Here is a 17,733-nt window from a genome sequence, read left to right on the forward strand (position 1 = left end):
AACCAACATTGATATAATTCAGAGATTCCAATCTAAAATGCTTAGAACAATAACGGGTTCACCATGGTACATGCGTAATGAAAATATCCATAAGGATCTTGATATTCCTATGGTAAAGAAGGAAATAGAGGACAGCAGAAAGAAATATATTTCTAAACTTCGTGAACATCCAAACCCATTGGCAAACGCCTTGGTACATTCCAATCAAACTCTTTTAAAAAGAAGAGATCTACATGTCTACTAAAGAGCAACGTTCTGCCAAAAAGCTCAAACACATTCTTGAGCTTACTTAGTTGTAAATAGATTTAAGATTTTAATACTTATTGTTAGGCTTTAAACAAAACAGATTCAATAAATAAAGAAATATTGAAAAAAAAAAGATTTTAGTATTATTCGGCATGTTCTGTAAATCGTATTTTCAAATCGTAAATCTGTAAATCGCTCCGTTTTTGTTTTTTCGAACGTAAGGAAATCATTTTGTCGCCCTCTTCTGGAAATCGAAATCGTTCTAATTTTCCCGATTTATATTCGGCAAGTTAAACGATAGCAATTTTAAATTTAAATCAACGGTTTGTTGGAGTAAATTTATTACAATGTTCGTATTTAATAAAAAAAAATATAAATAATATTATACATCAATGAGCATTAACAAATAGTGAGAAATGTTTTCTCAGGATCTGTGGAATTTTCGCATCATTACTTCAAGAGCAGCAAACCCACTACCTGCTTTGCTTTTATGGGATCCTCTTCTAACATTTGAATCTTAATCCACTTAGGACACAAAATATTAACCATTGGGTATACAAATTGTAATAATGTGCTTCTACCTAGAGCGTTATCGTTGAAACGAACCTTCAGCAAAAAAACTAAGACTTATTGCCAATTTTATTTAATTACGTATAAACGCTTCTCTGACTAAAAGCATGATTTTATTAAGTACTAGCAGACCCGGCCACACGTTTTTGTGGCTAAGGTATACATTAAATTAGTAAATCTTTCGATGCAGAGAAAAAATTCTTACGCATAAAGACGAAAACGTTATAGCCGATAAATTTTAAAATGATTGATAGACATTATTGTAGATCTGTGTTAAGCGTAAATCATCATAATTTGTAAAACTTTTATTTTTTAATCGTATATTGGAGAAAGTAACAAATGACCACATTTCATAGTTGGCTTTATCTTGGCTTTGGTGACGATATTGATTACCTTCTTCCCAGCCAGTCTTGTTCTTTTGCAAAGTTTGATGCTGATTTATGTTACGCAGCATGATGACAACTCACACTACTTTTAATTGCAAGTGAGTGGGGATAGTCCAGCATTTTAAAATAGTCTGTGGGATAGTTGAATACGTCATCCTGGTTTGTAGCTGTGTCAATTCTCCTTTAACGATATTCTAAATTGTCGCATTAAGATCAAAGAGATCCTTGTTTTTTTACCACCAACACAGGTCATTCAATCAGCCATTTATGTTTATTATATTATGGTTTCATGTCAGGAAAAACACGATGAATAAGCTCCTCTTTCGAGGCCATGAAGTGACAGAAACCCGTTAAAAATGTTATTAATCCATCGAGGTGTCAACTGCGTCGCTACCATTTTCAACTATTTCTACAATCGCAGTATGATATTGTTGGAAAAACACTCGTCTGTTATTTGTTAATTGGCGATTCTTTATGTGTCGCCACAAATTAGATGATTTTAGGAATGTGTTTAGTTCGTCAGCAACAGTTGATCCAGGAATAGTCTGGCGAAAATCACCTGCCAACAGAATCATGGCTTCACCAAAAATATTTTCGTTGTCGCGTGAATCTTTTAAAGTCCTGTGCAGTACCTCCAGCGACTTGAATATCAGGAAAATCTTCTTTATAGCTCTTTTTTTGGTGATTTTGCAGACTGGTGTTTCGTTGATTTGCAATTTAGGAGTAATTTCAAGGCCGAATTGCCGTTTGTCTGCTTACTACCAGGTGCCAAGTTGCCCCTATTCCCATTACAACTGGGCGTTGAAAATGAGTGAAATCGGTTCAGGAATTACCTCAACCCTCATATTTTAACAAAGCAACAATGACAAGTGAGTTAACCCACTTTTAGTAGTTTTCAACATTTTTGGACTGTGTAAGGTAGCACCTAAAAAGCCACTTCCTAATACAGTCCAAAAATGAAAGAAATCGGATCATAAACACGCCCACCTCCCATACAAAAGTTAGGTTGAAAATTACTAAAAGTGGTTTAACTCACTAACGAAAAACGTCGGAAACACTAAATTTCACATAAGAAATGGCAGATGAAAGCTGCACTCAGATTTTTTTACAAAATGGAAAATGGGCGTGGCGTCGCCCACTTATGGGTCAAAAACCATATCTCAGGAACTACTCGACCGATTTTAATGAAACTTGGTTTGTAATAGTTTCCTTATATCCCAATGATATATTATGAAAATAGGCCAAATCGCTTCCTATATACCAGAACTTTGAAGACAATCTGAATCGTTTACTTTACAATATATAAAGTAAGCACTAGAGAAGATATCGGGGCAGAACTTTGCATAAATACTATGTTAATAGTGTGGCAGCCCCATTCTAAAAATCGCCGAAATCGGACCATAGGTTTTTAAGGCCCCATACATCGAACACGAGGACCTCGGTGCTTCTAACCTAATATTATGGTTTCCAACTTTCAATGGACTTTATACAATATATATGACGAATATGTGGGTCAAATTGTGTATTATATAATATAAATAAAGTTAAATAAATAAATTGCGAGAGTAAAAAATGTTCGGTTACACCCGAACTTAGCCCTTCCTTACTTGTTATATTATAGATTTCTTGCATGCTTACTTCACCGAAAGCTGGAAACAAACCTGAAGCAAAAAGCAAACATCGACATAAGTCGACAAATAGAAAGGTTTTAGCAAAACTCACGGGGAATCCGATGAAGACAGGGGATTAGAATGGTCTCTCAAATGTCTTTCGTCTTCGATTCTACCAATATAATATCGTTAAAAAATATCGTTTCTTTGATAAAAACTAATTAATTTCAAATTTTTGTATATTATATGTACTATATTATAAGTTAATATCATACCAAATAATATATGATCGCAACCTATTCCCGATTTTGCTGAATAATAAATTATAAATTCAATGGAAAAATTGTATAATAACATAGTTTTGACAACCCCTGAAAATATTTGCCCATAATTATTATTAGTAAAAAGGTAGGTGGCGCAAATTCGGTGTGGGATTCGTGGTGGGAGAGATACTCCGTCGCCGAGTCCTGGCATTCACTCCGGTGGATGAACGTCTAGCCACAATCCCCGTCAAAGCGAGGTTATGCAACATATCGCTAATTTGCGCCAACGCCCCGATGGAAGAGATGGACGAAGTGATCAAAGATATCTTCTATGAGCGCCTAGAACGTACCTATGAGCGCTGCCCCCGCCACGATGTCAAAATCGTGCTTGGCGATTTCAACGCTAGGGTGGGTAAAGAAGGTGTCTTTGACACAACAGTCGGAAAATTCAGCCTCCATGACGAAACATCGCCAAATGGTCTGAGGCTGACCGACTTCGCCGGGGCCCGAAATATGGTCCTCTGTAGTACTAGATTCCAGCATAAGAAAATCCATCAAGCTACTTGGCTGTCCCCGGATCGAATCACTCGCAACCAGTTTGATCATGTTGTGATAGATGGACGACATGTCTCCAGTGTTTACGCTTCGTGGTCCCAACATCCACTCGGACCACTATCTTGTAGCAGCTAAGATACGCACCCGCCTCTGTGTAGAAAAGTGCACAAGTCAACAAACATAAGGAAGGTTCGACATCAAGAATCCTGCTCTCTGAGAGCACTCATCAGCATCTCGGTATAAGGGAACTGTGGGATGGCATATCAAACTCCTTACGTACAGCTGCAACCGAAACCATTGGCTTTCGGAAAAGTAAAAAAACAGCTGGTATGATGAGGATTGTCGTCTCGCAGTGGAGAGAAAACAGACTGCCTACCTCACAATGTTGCGATCGACCGCAACACGAGCGGGATGGGAAAGATACCGAGAGCTGAAGAGGGAATCGAGACGCATTTGCAGACAAAAAAAGAAAGAGGCCGAAATGCGTGAGTATGAAGAGCTTGACAAGCTGGCCGACAGGGGTAATGCTCGAAAATTTTACGAAAAGATCCGGCGACTAACTGAAGGTTTCAAAACCGGAGCACACTCCTGTAGGACCTCCAGAAGTGATCTAGTTGTTGATGACCAGAGTATACTGTGTTTGTGGAGGGAACCCTTCTCCAGCCTGCTGAATGGCAGTGAAAGTACAACACCAGGAGATGGCGAACCCGATTCCCCAATCGACGGCGATGGAGCAGATGTTTAATTGCCCAACCGTGAAGAAATTTGAATAGCAATTACCCGCTTGAAGAACAATAAGGCGGCCGATGGATTACCGGCCGAGCTATTCAAATACGGCGAAGAGCTGATAAGGTGCATGCATCAGCTTCTTTGCAGAATATGGTCGGAAGAAAGCATGCCTGACGATTGGAATCTCTGTGTACTCAAAAAGGGAGACCCCACAATTTGCGGCAATTGCCTCCACAACATCGCGTATAAGGTTCTGTCGAGCGTACTGTGTGAAAGACTAAAGCCCACCGTCAACAAACTGATTGGACCTTATCAGTGTGGCTTTAGACCTGGAAAATCAACAACAGACCAGATATTCACCATGCGTCAAATCTTGGAGAAGACCCGTGAAAATAGGATCGACACACACCATCTCTTTGTCGACTTTAAAGCTGCTTTCGACAGCACGAAAAGGAGCTGCCTTTATGCCGCGATGTCTGAATATGGTATCCCTGCAAAACTAATACGGCTGTGTAAATTGACGTTGAGCAACACCAAAAGCTCCGTCAGGATGGGGAAGGACCTCTCCGAGCTGTTCGATACCAGACGATGTTTCAGACAAGGTGACTCACTCTTATGTGATTTCTTTAACCTATTGCTGGAGAAAATAATACGAGCTGCAGAGCTAAATAGAGAAGGTACAATCTTCTATAAGAGTGTACAGCTACTGGCGTACGCTGATGATATCGATATCCGCGCCATTAGTTCTGCTTTTTCCAGATCGGATAGGAAGCGAAGCGTATGGGTCTGTCGTCAAACAAACAGTCAGCGCATTCGCGTCTTGGCTCCCACGTCACTGTTGACAACCATAACTTTGAAGTTGTAGATAATTTCGTCTATCTGGGAACCAGCATTAACAGCAATAACAATGTCAGCCTGGAAATCCAACGCAGAATCACTCTTGCCAACAGGTGCTACTATGGACTAAGTAGGTAATTGAAAAGTAAAGTACTCTCTCGACGAACAAAAACCAAACACGTACAAGTCTCTCATCATTCCCGTCCTACTTTACGGTGCAGAAGCGTGGACGAGAGAAAGGTTTTGCGGAAGATTTATGGTCCCTTAAACATTGGCAACGGCGAATACCGCAGACGATGGAACGATGAGCTGTATGTGTTATTCGACGATATAGACATAGTCCAGCGAATAAAAACACAGCGGCTACGCTGCTAGGTCATGTTGTTCGAATGGATGAAAGTGCTCCAGCTCTGAAAGTATTCGATGCAGTACCCGCTGGTGAAGCCGAGGAAGAGGGAGACCTTCACTCCGATGGAAGGACCAGGTGGAGAGGGACCTGGCTTCGCTTGGTATAACCAATTGGCGCCAAACTGCCAGAAGGAGGGATACGTGTCGCGCTGTTGTGGACTCGGCTATAACCGCGTAAGCGGTGTCTACCCCAGTCAAGAAGAAGAAGAAGGTGGTAGCAATTTATTTGATTGTTGTCTTATTCTTTCAGAAAATAAAAGTTGTAAATTAAGTAAAATTACACATGTATATATATATATATAAACAGTAGAAAAACATTTAATGTACACTTACAGCCCTATTCTGTGCACTTTACAAATTCAACAAATTTCTAATTTGTAAAAAATTTAAATTTATCAAGCATTTCGTATTCTGTGTCTAAAATAAAAAGCTCTTTTCTTTATAAGTTGTTAAGAAGTAAAATGCTCTTGACAAATAAAATATCTCGCTGTGGATAGTTGTGAAAGTGTATTTGTTGCAATGGAGATATCTTACTTTTGTCGTTAGTTTTATACAAAGAGGAAAAATATGAACATGTGGATGGCTCGCGTTATTGAGCCGTTTTTATAATATATTAAGAAGTTTATTTTGCCGTTTTTTGTATAAAAAAATGAGGATAATGAGGGTAACATTGACGAAATGGTTTTCTATATATTGCATGCGATTACAGCTTAGCAAATTTTTGCCAACAAAGAACAAAGTTTAGATTTCGTAGTCCCCAAGGAACTTTTCTGAAGCAAAACATAACAACCAACTAAATCAAACTTGCATTCCAAACAGTTTTAAATATATTATAAAGGACATATGTATATGTATTATATTATGAAGTATTCAACGGCTTTGCGAGGGAGCAAAAGACTATGGAGGATCTGGGATGGAAAAGTGAATATATAGGCTGTGCCATTTGGTTATCAATCAACTTTATTTACGCGCGGCACTCCCTGATTCGGAGCATGGAATATTTGCGCACCCTAAGAAAAGTCTAGACCAAAAGCAATGGATTTATTGTGAAATTGAAGTTAAATTATTAACTATTTTGCAACAAATATTGAAATGTATTTGAAAACTTACGTTAAAAAATAATTCAAATCAATTTTTCAATTCAATTCGAATATAATTGGACAGAATCAGCTGTTTCTGTTTACATTATTTTGTTTCCCACACGTGTGGGGAAAAGCTATGCGTACTGAAGCTTTTTATTTTATCAAAATTGTCACAGAATACCAAAAACGTTCTTACTTGATAAAAATCTGAAAAAATTTTAAACTTTTTTGTTATTTTGTCAAGTGCACAGAATAGAACTGTTAAAATATGTATCCTAATTGACCTAGCTCAATATGTACTCTCTCATTATCAGTCAAATTGTCCAGCCATAGTTGATAAGGATAATCATCGTGCACACCACCGTACCTTTAAATATTGAAAAACAAAATATACATATGTATTTAGTATATACAAATATGCAAGAAAAATGTACTAATAGTTTCAACAAACAAAAGCTGTCATCGATTGGTCACTTCTCTGCTCGCTATCTTTGGGCGCTGCTCGCCTGTCAAAAATTTTACATGTGAAAGTAACAACAAAGTTATCTAGTTGAATTCGTGCAGTATAGTATGCGAATACCTCATTAAAATTTCAATCGCCGCTTGCTGAGTGCTTAAAGTTTTGTTTTACACATTTTAGAACCATTTTACTATTATGAACGGCTCAAAGGACAAATCATTGTCAAAATAATAAAAATTGTTATACACAAATTTGAAATTGAAAATGGCAGGCGAAGATAAATCGTCAGTATTTTTGTATTAAATTTATTGAATAAAAATTAAATTTGTTGCAAAAAACGTAAGACATGGACGGTGGTAGAAGAGTTCAGTGCGACCAAGTATAGACAATTCGATTTCAGTGCTGCCAGTTCGTATGGAAATTTGGAAAGTTTGTTCGATTGGCTTGTCTATAGCAGTTAGCCAATCGATGACAGCCAAAAAGAATTATCCATACATATATATATTTATAAGTTGTAAGCTTTTAAATAAGCATTCCTACCGGATTTTTTCATTTTGCATTTTACATTATAGAGAACTAGTTCTAAATGAATTTCGAATAGTTAGGACTATCCTTCTTCTATAGAATCAACTAAAATATACCAAGATTAAATGAAGAAGATTTGATCCGATTATGATGTTTACCTTTTAGGTAAATGATCTGGGCTTATGTGCTTATGAAGAGACTTCATATCCGAACCATGTATGAACAAACGCTCTTTCATTGCAGAGTTTAAGAATGGTTTAAAAATATTGTAAGCCGCATTAAATGCCCAATTTTGATTCACAATATGCAAGGCTGCAGTCCGCACAGGCATTGACGTCTGAAATAAGAAAATATTTACATTTCTACTTTGTAAAGCGTTTTCTTTATATTTTTTTCTTTTTCTCACCACCAGCAAAGCAATCATCTTTTGTGCCACGCTTGGGCTTAAATGAAATATATGATTCAAACTCAGATCTTTTAAGTCAAATATGCCCACACCGCCAACCACTTGTGCTATCGGCTCTAGAGATCCCAATTCTAGCAGAATGATAGTCGCACGAAAGATGTCATCAACGCTGATTTTATTCGGTTTCCATGCGCCAAAACGATAGATTAAAATACGATGTCCCGTTTGGTCTCGATATGGTGTTACTGATATAATATCCTCATCGCCTAAACTCTTCAGTTCCAACGGTCGCACCTTTTCATAATATGTTTTATTTTGTCCACGAAATTTGTAATAATTAACCATCTAATTGTATGTATTCAAAAGTAGTAGAAGCGAAAAGTAAAAACAATAATAATATATACAGTTAGAGCTTGATTATCTGGGAAGATCACACACTTTTGTGTGGTTTTTATTTATCTAAAATTCATGTTTATACTACATAAAGTATTTATTTTTACAATGAAGTCTCTCTAACTCGAAGTTTTTTTGTGGATTATGGTAATTTGACTTAGGGAAGTTCAACTTTAAGTTAAAACTGATGCGAATTGAAATGAGGTTGAGTAATGTCTTCAAAAATTTATTCCTCTTGAAAACTTGTATTTATCTAAGTGTATTCAACAAAGTGAACTAAGTATTTGACATACTCTTGTTTAACAATAAAATATTTGTATATATATATATATGTATTTGTTTACATTAACCCGTCTTTTTGTATCTTGAACAATATGAAGCCACTTGAATACATATCATATATTTGTTGCAATTTGTCAGTTGGAGCACAAAACATTGGTAAATTAGTTCCATGAGTTGTTTTGCACAAGCAGAAAGTATTCGGCATTTTCTTTTATTTATTTAAAAAAATATATTCTTCTTTGGTTTAAAATTTGTTTACTTTTGAATTTAAAATTTTGAATTTTTGAATAAATGTAAGAGTTAAATCAATGGCAACATAGGTGTCAAATTCGGGTAAAGAAAAATTAAATGTCATATACTTAGTTTACTTTTTGGAACACACTTTGATATTTATCTTGTTCTGTAAAACCGGAACAGCCAGTGCTCTCAAAACACACAAAAAAGAAATTCCGGATAACGATGTAAAGAACTTGAATATTATTTGTATTTTCTGTACTATACAACTATTTTATTAACCAAGTAAAAGTAAATATTAAAAACACTGAAGTATAAAAAAAACATTTGAAAGTCTTTCATAAAATAATCTATTATTTTGTTTCTTTTTAAAACTACAATTTAGCACTAATTTGCTTAGAGAGTCCTGTTTTTAACTTATGTATGCTACGGTCTGTTAGATTATAATATAAATATTAATTACCAATTGATAACTGTCATCAATACGCCAAAAGCGCGCACGTAAAAATTTCTGCAAATACACATCATCCGTTCGGTGAGGTCTGCAGCCGTCTTGTTCTTGAGATGATTGAAAAAATCAGTAAGTAGTCTTAAATATTTACAATACCTACCCAAGATATGTTTACGGAAATCATCTATAATCTGGTGTTTTGTATCTTCACATTCGCCCTGTTCTATAGCGATCTTTTGAAATTGCTCTGGTAATTCAGAGTCAAGATCTAAATCGTGCTTAATTTCAATGGATGGCATTTTAATGGATTCTGGAAGACATGTATCATATTATATTATTTCCTTATTTGTAATAAGTTATTAATAGTAAGTTTAAGGGGTTCTTGGTTCGCTACCAGCATTACTTGATTTAAAATATTTTCTCGTATATAAAATTCTAATTCATAAGTTAGATACTAAACTCAATTGCTGGATGTGATTTCATCAGTCTTACTTTACACTTTATTTTTTACTTGAATAACGGAGTTTAAATGCCGGTATTATTTACAGAAATAACAAGTAAGGAAAGGCTAAGGTGCAACCGAACATTTTATACTCTCGCAATTTATCCTATATTTCTATTAAGATAACACACAATTTGAACCATATATTCGGCATAAAGTATATAGGCTGACGTAATTCATGAACCGATTTTACCAACATACATTATATCTAAGATTATATGCTCATTTAATTTGCCTAAGATATTTCACAAATTAACTGATTTATAAGCTACTAAGCCCATCGTATTTTTGAAAATCCTATAATCTATACTACTATTACAAAGAGGAAAGATTTGTAAGTATGTTTGTATTGAATAAACTCAAAAACTACTGTACCGATTTCAAAACTTCTTTCACCATTGGAAAGCTACATTCACCTCGAATAACATAGGCTATATTTATTGCTAGAATCTCAACTTTCTGGAAATAATTCACAGTTGAGGGTATCAAAAAGGCTCCGTGATGGAGAATCTTAATCTGAAACTGAAAATCGTCTTGAAATTCATTCTCTTCGCATCGCAATCGCGGGCCAGAGAGTCGAGTAACGAGCGCTCGCAGCTGCTGGCTGAACAAAATTTCAAAACCTCCCATGTAGGATCTTGAGAGTCGAGTACGGAGCGTGTGCAGAGGCTTGAAGAACAAAATATTACAAATATAAAAGCTCGCACTAGGGCGTCGAACTCTGAGCATTTTTTTTCCTCATTACACATACGTATGTATGGAGAATGTGTATAAGTGTGCAAAAACTTCTAACTTTTGAAATGTTTCTTTAAATCCGTGCGAAGCCCGAGCGGTCTGCTATTTAGGTATATGAAAGCTAGGGGAAGTTATGACCCGATTTTAACCATTTCTGGTACGGAGACATACTATGACAAGAAAAAGATTTCCTCTGAATTAAATTAAGATATCTGAGAGATTTACCGATATGTTTGGTGAAAAATTACCATAAAGCACTGAGTTATTCATATTCGGTATCCGGGGCATTGAAAAGTTATAGTACGATTTTGACAATTGTTTCACAAGTGTGCCACAGATCATATACAGTATTTGTGGAAAGTTGTATTCCGCTATCTTCATTGGTTCCTTATGTATATATTATAAAGTGAAGGAAAAGATGGAATTCAAAATTGAGTTGTATGGGAAGTTGTCCTGGTTGTGAACCGATTTCATCCATTTTCCACACGTGTCATCAAGGTGTCAAGGAAATATCATATACCGTATTTCATTGAAATCTGTCAAATAGTTCCTGAGATATGATTGTTGACCCATACTTCCATTTTGTAAAAAATCTGAGGGCAGCTTCTTTTTGTTATTTCTTCTGTAAAATTTAGTGTGTCTGACGTTTTTCGTTAGTGAGTTAACCCACTTTTAGTAATTTTCAACCTAACCTTTGTATGGGAGGTGGTTGTGGTTATTATCCGATTTCAACTACCAAGCTTCGTCAAGATATCTCAATTCTTACTCATAACGGTTGTTTGTAACACCCAAAACTAAACGAGTTAGATATAGGGTTATATATATCTAAGTGATCAAGACAATGAGGCGAGTCAAAATCTGAATGTCTGTCTGTCCGTCCGTCCGTCTGTGCAAGCTGTAACTTGAGTAAAAATTAAGGTATCTTGATGAAACTTGGAACACTTGTTTCTTGGCACCATAGGAAGGTTGCTTTCGCAGATGGGCAAAATCGTTTCTTTTAGCCACTTTCTAATACTGTCCAAAACTGAAAGAAATCAGATAATAACCACGCCCACCTCCCATACAAAGATTAGGTTGAAAATTACTAAAAGTGCGAAAATTACAAAACTCACTAACAAAACACATCAGAAACACTAAATTTTACAGAATAAATACCAGAAAGCGTGAGTGCAGGCGCTTTTTTTTACAAAATGGAAAATGGGCGTGGCATCGCCCACTTATGAGTCAAAAACCATATCTCAGGAACTACTCGACCGATTTCAAGGAAATTCGGTATATAACATTTTCTTGACACCCTGATGACACGTGTGGAAAATGGATCAGTTCACAACTACAACTTTCCATATAACTCAATTTTGAATTCCATATTATTCCTTCACTTTGTAATATATATAAATATATAAGGAACCAATGAATATAGTGAACTCTAACTTTTCAATGCTCCGGATATCGAATATGAAGAAGTTATGGTAATTTTTCACCGAAAATATCGGTAAAACTCTCAGATATCTTAATTTAATTCAGAGGAAATATTTTTCTTCTAATAGTGTGTCTCTGTATCAGAAATGGTTAAAATCAGATCATAACTTCCCCTAGCTCTCATATAGCTAATTATAGGATTTTCCAAATGGGCTTAATAGCTTATAAATCGGGTAATATATGAAATATCTTATCTAAATTAAATGAGCATATTATCTTAGATATAATGTATGTTGGTGATGAAAATGTTTAATCGGGTCAGGAATTACCTCAGCCTATATACCATATATGTTGATTTTTATACCGAATATATAAGTCAAATTGTGTGTTATCTTAATAAAAATATAGCATAAATTGCGAGAGTATAAAATGTTCGGTTGCACCCGAACTTAGCCTTTCCTTACTTGTTTTCTTTTCTTTTTTTGTAAATTGCTTTATGTTAAGACTGAAACCCACATTCTCGTTAAATTTAAAGAATATTAAAAAAGTGCTTCGATTTTTCTGGATGCTTGACCGAATATTTTCATATCACTATACATATTTTGATATCTTTCTCGTAACAATATTCGCACCAGATGCGCGAAATATTCACAAAAAAACAGGTGCACTCACTCCTATCCACAAGCTTTTCACTTTAAAACCTTTTCGAAACAAAGATCTGTATAAACTGCCGTTATGAGTGTAAGTATCAAAGCGATTATGGGTATTTTTGTGCTGCTCGGTTAAAGCACGAAGCACCAAGAGCAAATTTATTTAAAATAATCTATAACTAAGTTGCATTTGCTTTGCTTTTATTGTAGTAAATCAATTGACCAGTTCTAAAACGTAACTGAGTGTGAGCTCATGTGTTCAGCATCTCATGCAACTCCGTAAGTAAGTGTATAGATATGCATATGTTTAAGCAAATTTAGTGTATAAATATTCACTTATGTATGTGCATATGTATACGATGCGCAAGACATACATATGTATATTCCATTAAAACAAATATATAAACGTTCAACAATATAAATACATATGCTGATACTTAGTACATAAACAAAAGAAAAACTTTTTAGCGGAGTATTAATTATTCGAGAAATATTTCGCTACTAAATAACAGTCTGTTTATATTTCGATTTGCTTCTTATCAGTCAATGAGGAACTGATACTCTAATACACGCACATTAATGTTTAACTTCAACCTAGTTTTAAGTTTTGTATTTGCCTTGGTGCGACAGCTGCGTAGCTCTTGACATCTATTGCCGTGCCGCGATGGACTTGATAATGACGAATGCAGTACCACAAACGAGCAACTTAATCAAACAATTGAAAACATACAATTGCATACAAATATATGCTGATATATACATAAGTATACATGTGTATGTATATAATTGTATTGAGAAATATGTATTGTAGAATCAATATTTTTAATCGACAAGGTAGAATACTAGCAATTTTTTTTAAAAATACATATGTATGAATGTGTATTATATTTATAAACTTGCGTCTAAGTATTACGTTTAATATTTAATATTCAAAATCAGACATACATACATATGTATGTATGTATGTAAATTCCGAAACATTTTTTTTACTCGCGCAAAGAAAATAATAATTCATTCACCTTTTTGTTATCAATCAATGTACATACATATACCGAGATGAATGAATTAAGGTACACAAATAGAATAAATAATAGAATCTGGACTTATTTTATTTACTTTTGGCATTAAACTCAAGTATAATCAGTAACTCGAGATTTGAAATTTTATAAGCAAATTTCGATTGTACACCGTTTGTACAAAGTTTTATATTTTATTGTAAAGTAAAAGAATTTGATGGAATTAAAAATTGTGTTATCTGTTTTCGCTCATTTAAACCGTAAAACGTCAAGATAACCGAATTCATAACCTATAATTCATGCACCGAATTTGGTTAAAATTCGTAGAGTAGCTTTGTGGGTTTCCTCCAAAAGTGGGCAATGCGACGCACATTGACCATTGTCCATTTTTTATTCCAATTTACATGCACCCGCTCTTCCGCAACATTTTTTTGTAGAATCTAGAACTTCTTACGGTTTAGCATGAACAATATGCGAGAATTTCTAAAAATCAATCAATCAATCATGTTACAATCGAGTTATTTAAGAAGCTCATTTTAAAATTTTTAAATAATTTGGAACAAAATGGCGAAATTAAGGAATAGGTACTTGTCAATTTATGAGACCATTGCAGATTCAGAAACTCGTACAAACTACCAACTGGTAGCAGTGATAAAATGCAATTCAAAATTAGAAGATATACCTGAAATGAACAAGAAGAAGAATATATAAACCAAAAATTATTTAAAACCGCTGAACGATAAATGACTCGTTAAACAAATTCCAATTTGTAAAACACCAATTCTACACATGGAACAGAAACATATTCACTTTAAAATATTCTTAACACTAATATTAAATTCTTCTTCTTAGTAGATGCGTTTGGCGATTAAGTCAAATTTAATTAAACTAAACTAAAAACTTTTCAAGACTTATGATAATTAAAGTAATGATAACTATCTAAATCTGATTTTGAAGAATCTTCGGGAACCACTCTGAATATTTTATGGAAATGAAAAATGATCAGAACTAATATTCAGTTCTTTTCAGAACTAAATCCATCTTATTTTAATTTTTTCTGTAAATAATATATTGTAATATTTAACTATCCGAACAGCGTAGCGACTCGAGTATTAAATGATTTATTGATTGATTATTTATGATTTTTGAATTACATTTTTATAGCTCTTAAGCGAATAATTTAGTACTTTGGCATAATTTAGTACCAAGGCAGTTTAATCTAGATCTTAACTTTCACGCAAGAAACGGGAAAGTACATACATACATACGTACTGGAGAGTGTATATATGTGTGTAAAAACTTATAACTTTTCAAATGTTTGTTTAAACCCGTGCGAAGCCGGAGCGGTCTGCTAGTCTTATATAAAAAGTAAAAAGAAAGTAACCCTACATCTTACAACCAAAATTTTATTTTCTTTCTTCTGGCGGACATTCTTCGAATTTCAATTCACTTTCTTCCCTTTGTTGTAGCTGGATTTATACCAATTGATGAAATATACTGATTTATTCTTTGGTGGAGAAATGCTTGGCGTGTAGTACATATCACTATGTAGTGGTAAAGCAATTTATAACTTGATTTGTTCGGTGAGTTGCTACATTTGCTTTTCGAGTCAGTTCTTTAACGAATCGAATTATTAGCGATTTTCGTATCTCCAAGTGTGCCATAGCAAAATTCAGCGAAGGTCGCTTAAATATTATTGGAATGTGCGCTATGAGAATCGCGAATTGTTGACTTTGTATGCACTTCTAATCAATTTTTTTAAAGAAACCTGAAAGACAAGTTTTCAGTTATCACTGCTTAGCCCTGACCGTTCTTTTGAAGTTCAAAATTTATTTAAATGGCTACTGAACGCTGTACAATGCACTATGGCCGAAATTGCGATTTTAGCGGCAAAAAGTCAATTTTTCAAATTTAAATTTTTGCAATTATTTTGATGGTGTTCAATACCCAACATATTGATAAGAATAAATTAAAAAAAAAAATTACTGTTGGCAACCCTGTTAATGTACAAACAGCTGGTAATGTTTACAAATTTTTTAGTACGTGTTAATACAAGTGAAGCAGCAAAATTTTTATAAAATTAAAAACTGTTTTTTAATAATATATTCTTGTAAAAAAAACTTTGTAAATATGAGTTCTATTACTCGAGGTGAGTAATTTTACTATATACAAATATAGTTTGCTAAATGTTTTTATTTCGTACTTATTTTGGTGGGTTTTTGTATGTATTTTTTTGTGAAATTGTGAAGAGTTTTATCGTTTTTCGTGGAGTAAAACTAAAAATGTTTTGAAGTGTCATTGGAACTATTTACATGTGATTGTTTGTAGAAAACTCAAGTTTTATGTCATGGTAAAAGTGTATGCATTTGACTGCTAATAAACGAATTTTTAATACTTTTGTAGAAACACTCAGGTTCAAAAATTCTGAACTATTTGAGTTTTGGTTGAGAAACAACAGGAATGTTTCGAATTACATAAAAGGAAAGATTTCATACGAAATTGACAGTGAATTAATTAAATTGATATATACTAAAGCCCGGAACTTATCTAATTTTATTAAACTTAAATGGAATAAACAATCCAGAAATGAGAATGCATTTAGAAAATGTAATAAGAAATGGTTGAGTGGAGAAACAATTTTTGTAATACCGAAAAAGATTAATACTATTGGGCGACCAAAACTGACGTATGATGATAGCTGCGAAAGAAATAAAAGGAGATTAGCTTCCGAATTAGCTTCCCAGCAAGGAAACAATGCGCAATTATTAGTTCATGCTGCCTCTATATCTGCCAAAAAATCCCACGCAACGGATTTGAAATTTGTCCTACAGTAAGTTGCTACATCTCCAAATCGCCCATCCAAAATTCGAGAAGTTCTTAATACTAGCCATAAAGAAGTTACGCCAGTATCACCTGATGAAGCTCTAATGTTTGTGTTAGAAAACGGATTAACTAAAAAGGTGTACTCAAATATGCGGCAATTAAACATAAAACACAATTGTAGTATTTATCCGACTTATGATAAAGTTTATGAAAGCAAATTGAAATGTAGACCGGATGAAATCAAAGCGAATGAAAGCTCTGTCGAAGTGTCGTTGCAAAATTTGTTAGACCACACAGCTAAAAGAATTCTTGAATATCAAGATGAAGTATTGTGTACAACGAAGATTAAGATTAGTCCATAAGCATTTACAACTTCTTTAAAATTATAAATTTATGAATTAAAAAATAAATTAATTTCTTGGTAGCATTCAATATTTTTTTAATAGTGGGCGCGGGTCGCCCACTTTTTCTAAAGCTTTTTTTGTCAGAAGAAGTCCGTTTTCAAAATTTGATGAAGCCAGCGTTTTGGTAAGCATTTTTGGCGACAATTTGGGTTTTGGATGTAGGAAAAAGAGGGCGTGGACCGTTCAATTTTTTCTCAAGTTGCTTTTTTGTACCAGGAAGTACGTTTTTCCACTACTTTGAAAAAAAGGGGCGTGACCCGCCCATTTTGTTCTCAAATCGATTTTTTTATCATTAGAAGTCTACACACCAAATTTGGTGAAGCTAGCTTGCCAGGAAGTATTTTTTGCCGCTAAAATTCCAATTTCGGCCATAGTGCAATGGGAATCACATAAATACACTACACACACATACACATATATTCATCATTATTTGTACTGTGGGAATGTATATACTGATATCATTATATAATGCTACTCATAAGTATGTTCGCTTAATTTTATTAAGATATCTTGCACTAATACCGATACATAACACTCAGCCGAAGGAAGGAATGTGATGCCGCAAACTCCTCAAAATTGATGCCCAAAACACTCAAGTAACGACAAAGCGCTTTGAACCTTTCATGAATTTGTGCAGGTAACTAATTTATAGTAGGGACACTTCAGCTGGTTCTTGCTCTTGTTCTGTCAAGATATTCCCGCCGCAGTCTAGCAAAAGCTGGACAATGAAGGAGAGTAGGGTAGTAT

General features: G+C 34.4%; 2 protein-coding genes across 4 annotated transcripts in view; one reads left to right on the top strand and one right to left on the bottom strand.

Annotated features, from left to right (window-relative positions):
- Window positions 1-17,009, top strand: part of LOC105219416 (tektin-4) — a 59,993-nt gene extending 42,984 nt beyond the window's left edge. Inside the window, exons 8-10 of the transcript XR_008470616.1 lie at window positions 15,229-15,342; window positions 15,397-15,908; window positions 16,163-17,009. The gene's annotated coding sequence lies outside the window, so the exon portion shown is untranslated. The remainder of the gene's footprint in view (window positions 1-15,228; window positions 15,343-15,396; window positions 15,909-16,162) is intronic.
- On the bottom strand, window positions 5,826-13,425 carry Ttpa_2 (alpha-tocopherol transfer protein). 3 transcript variants are annotated; one of them, XM_054228091.1, is made up of 6 exons: window positions 13,319-13,425; window positions 9,598-9,747; window positions 9,450-9,544; window positions 8,078-8,422; window positions 7,830-8,008; window positions 5,826-7,053 (listed from the first exon to the last, which is right to left on the bottom strand). In XM_054228091.1, exons 2-6 carry the CDS (start codon window positions 9,734-9,736, stop codon window positions 6,948-6,950), a joined length of 864 nt encoding a protein of 287 aa, XP_054084066.1. In that variant the 5' UTR covers window positions 9,737-9,747; window positions 13,319-13,425; the 3' UTR covers window positions 5,826-6,947. The 3 variants fall into 3 exon arrangements, with proteins under 3 accessions (XP_054084066.1, XP_011194038.2, XP_011194039.2); XM_011195736.3 differs by lacking the exon at window positions 13,319-13,425 and adding an exon at window positions 12,766-12,923; XM_011195737.3 differs by lacking the exon at window positions 13,319-13,425 and adding an exon at window positions 12,610-12,722.
- Window positions 17,010-17,733: the final 724 nt, after the last annotated feature.

The sequence above is a fragment of the Zeugodacus cucurbitae genome, chromosome 3 (assembly GCF_028554725.1).
Source record: "Zeugodacus cucurbitae isolate PBARC_wt_2022May chromosome 3, idZeuCucr1.2, whole genome shotgun sequence".
Lineage (NCBI taxonomy): Eukaryota > Metazoa > Arthropoda > Insecta > Diptera > Tephritidae > Zeugodacus > Zeugodacus cucurbitae.

Excerpts from the sequence above, each read along its gene's own strand:
- Ttpa_2 (XM_054228091.1), bottom strand. The coding sequence starts at position 9,736 with ATGCCATCCATTGAAATTAAGCACGATTTAGATCTTGACTCTGAATTA. Across the intron at positions 9,545-9,597 it reads TTTCCGTAAACATATCTTGG|AACAAGACGGCTGCAGACCT; the intron begins GTAGGTATTGTA and ends AATCATCTCAAG. Across the intron at positions 8,423-9,449 it reads TTGATGACAGTTATCAATTG|ATGGTTAATTATTACAAATT; the intron begins GTAATTAATATT and ends ACATACAATTAG.